Below are 3,483 nucleotides of genomic sequence, written 5' to 3'. Positions count from 1 at the left end.
GGTTCTAAGACACCGATTAAGTCTATACACTTTAATCAATTTCACAAAAACACGTATGTCATATCCGTGAATAATCAATCGCCCAACCCATTCTTGGAATAACTACCTGATTCACGATGTTTTATTACACACAGAAATCCTATCAAACTACCAGAACTGATATGGGGATAAGAGCCCGACGTAGTCCAGGTAATCAAGGGTTCTAAGCCGATTCCCATGCATTCGGTTCAATTCCGAACTCCATGGATTCCACCCATTCAACCGAACGAAGAGATTCACCTATCTTCAGGTATCGTTGTACTAAAACAAAGTGATACCTAGCCGATCGCTTATCTAATCTCGCGACAATCGGTTCAATTCAGCAACCTTCGCGACGGAAAACCTATCGCGGACCGCGACTCCGAACCGCTCAGTCTACGCGCAGACAACGCCCCGAGCGGTACGAACTCGAACGGAACTCTCTGCCCGCCTGCAGATTGTGTCAAAATGTGGAAGTGATAAGATAAGGTTAGGATAAGTGGTGAATTAGTTGGTGAATAAGACTAGTTGGAATTTTTCTGAATTTTGAGTAATTACGAAACGAACAATGCGTTGGAAGTTGGTGGTGCTGTTGTTCTGTGCGGTGGCCTTGCTGGGCAGGACAATTCCGGCCAGAGCCGAGGAGGGTGGTGACGATGACGTCACCAGTGAAACCGATGTCGAAAGTGCGAGTGAAAATGTGGAAGAGGAAACCGAGTCTGTCGTTGTCCCGCAGGAAGAAAAAACGGAAGTAGTTGCTGCGGCGGCTGACGGGGACGACGCGGGCGACGACGACGGCGAGGATACGCGAGTGGACGAAGATGCCGTCGAGGTGGATCCTCAGGCCGGGGCCGCCAAGGCCGATGGCAAGAAGGGTCGCTACCTCAACTACGACTACTACTCGTCCAATTTGGATTCGTACGACCCGAACTACAACTGGGAAGGTAGGTGGGGCAGCTGCAGAAGCCTCCTCTCTATGTTGACTTAACACAGTTATTTTACGCCGTTTTTACTGAAAATTTGTGTGAACCACTTTTTCTGGGGAGTTGCTGGTTCGGTATCGAGTGAGTAACATTTCGCGCCTTATCTTATCAGTCGGGCAGGCCAGTCGATGTGCAAGGTGCTCTGGAGATATACTCGTAACCGATTCGGCCTGAATTCTCGGGAATCATCATTAGACCTGTCGGTTGGTCGGTTGGTGTGTTGGTTTATGTGACTCAAATCGATTAGATTACGAACTAGGCTTGTTTGTATCATACACGCTGCTAGGAACCGTTGCAAAGTTGGTTTGCTCGTTCACCTGCGCGTTATCAGCTCTTTTGGCTCAGTCAAGTGAACGGGACTTCAGTATGTCTCACTATGGGCGCGGGCGTCCGCATCCCTCCGGTGTGCTCGCAAAGTGTTTGGCAATGTTTGAACAATGATACAGTCGGGGAAGTATGTGGTCCCGTACTAGAGATATGTTGTGATACTCAACGGGGATCGGCGCAGGTTCGGTTAGTCAGTGCATGAAGTGATAAAAAATGGGTTCCATGAGGATTGGTTTGATATCGAATTGCCCAAAGTGATGCAATACATTCTTGGCTGTGTTTGCAAAAGATTTTTTTGATTGATTGTTGAATTGGTCACATGCACGAGTTATGTGGATTAACAAGAAGGGAAAAAATCCACTCACAGACAGCGAAGTATTTCTGTGATTTTGGTGCTCAACAGCAAAAAAGGGAGAATATGGCGCAGAATATTTTTTCTGGATATCGTAGGTCATCCAAACTGTTCTTGGATATAGATCCTAAAGTCTACGGGTGTAACGGTAACTTTTATCATTATATAAAGCTACGATATGTATTCTATTATGTCCAGTGAGTCTTCTGAAAGTTCAAGAGACAGTATCAGGTCAGTCGGGATTTCTTTGGTCATCCAAACTGTTCTTGAGTTTAGATCCTAAAGTCTGCGGGTGTATCAGGACTTCTTTGATTATATGAAGCTACCATTTGTCTTCTATCATGTCCAGTAGGTCTTCTGAAAGTTCCATAGACAGTATCAGCTCAGTCGGGATAACCTAGATCATCCAAACTGTTATTGAGTTTAGATCATCAAGTCTACGGGTGTAATAGCAGCTTCTTTTATCATACAAGGCCACGATTTGTATTATATCATGTCCAGTAAGTTTTCTGAAAGTTTAATAGACAGTATCAGGTCAGTCGGGATATCTTAGGTCATCCAAACTGATCTTAAGCTTAGATCCTAAAAACTACGCGTGAAACGGTAACTTCATTTATTATACAAAGCTACGATTTGTAATCTATCATGTCCAATAAGTCTTTTGAAAGTTCTTAAAGTATCAAATCAGTCGGGATATCCCAGATCATCCAGATTTTTCTTGAGTTTAGATCCTGAAGTCTACGGGTGTAACACTGTAACAGTAGCTATTTTCATTATACAAAGCTACGATATGTAATCTTTCAGGTCCAGTAAATCTTCTAAATGTGCAATAAACATCATCAGATCAGCTGGGGTCATCCAAACTATTATGATGTTTAAAATCTTGCATCTACAGCAATTGAAGTTTCTGTTTTTGTTATATATAGTTATGTTGATCTATTATACCTACTGAAGCTCACAGAATACAATCAGATACTATACAAAGGACATTCAGAATCGTACACACTGTGCTGCAATATATTACATGAAGTCATGCCACATTCTAAAAAGATGAAGTTAATAAATAAATAAAAAGTGGACGCATAAGCGCCACGTTTCATTGCAAATCCTATGGCACATTAAAATCGCTCCAAAACAAAAACTAGTGATCAAATTCAAAATTGGTCGATGTTATTACACGATTCAACACTTATGCTTCATAGTTGAGGCAATTTACTTTTTTGAACTTTGGACGCGATTTTCTCGATTGTCTGTTTTTGCACATGGGACAATTATGCGTCCACCGGCAGTACAGCTGTAATAATTTCTTTTTTGCTGTTTTAAATTGCACAACATTACCAACCGTAATGGTTGTACCTATTTCATTTATTTAGCGTTTCTAAGGTCGATGCAAATATTATTTATATTTTATGTCCGAAACCTCTCATCGTGTACGACGAGGGGACAAAAATAAATAAGGAACAAAATAATAAAAACAAAAAAAAACAACTAATGAGTAAATTTCAAAGGTATTTTAGCTAATTATTAATTATCAATGCCTCATGTATCACTATTCAGAGTTGCAGGCTAGCATAGACATAAACTTGTGTACTTCATGAAAGATTGGATGACCTACATTATTACAAATCTATCATGAAGTGACCCTTGAGAGTTAAAACGTTACTATCTGAAACGAAATTACCTCATGTTACAGTGGTTGTTTTTATTAACTAAGCTCCAGAACAGTAAGGATGGCCCATTATATCCCAAAAACATATAACAACGGTTATATTTTGTTCCTCGAGCTAAATTTAGTATCACAAG

The 3,483-nt window shown here is 41.1% G+C and overlaps 1 protein-coding gene across 1 annotated transcript; it reads left to right on the top strand.

Annotated features, from left to right (window-relative positions):
- Positions 1 to 399: 399 nt before the first annotated feature.
- LOC134284651 (protein mesh-like) lies at positions 400 to 962 on the top strand (the record flags this gene model as incomplete). Its single annotated transcript, XM_062843660.1, is given in 1 exon segment — positions 400 to 962. A coding segment is annotated over 1 exon segment (376 nt), but the record flags the coding sequence as incomplete, so codon positions are not given.
- Between the last annotated feature and the right edge of the window lie 2,521 nt (positions 963 to 3,483).

This window comes from Aedes albopictus, unplaced genomic scaffold (genome assembly GCF_035046485.1).
Source record: "Aedes albopictus strain Foshan unplaced genomic scaffold, AalbF5 HiC_scaffold_417, whole genome shotgun sequence".
Lineage (NCBI taxonomy): Eukaryota > Metazoa > Arthropoda > Insecta > Diptera > Culicidae > Aedes > Aedes albopictus.
Note: the sequence above shows the minus strand (reverse complement) of the source record. Positions and strands in the feature narration are given on the sequence as shown.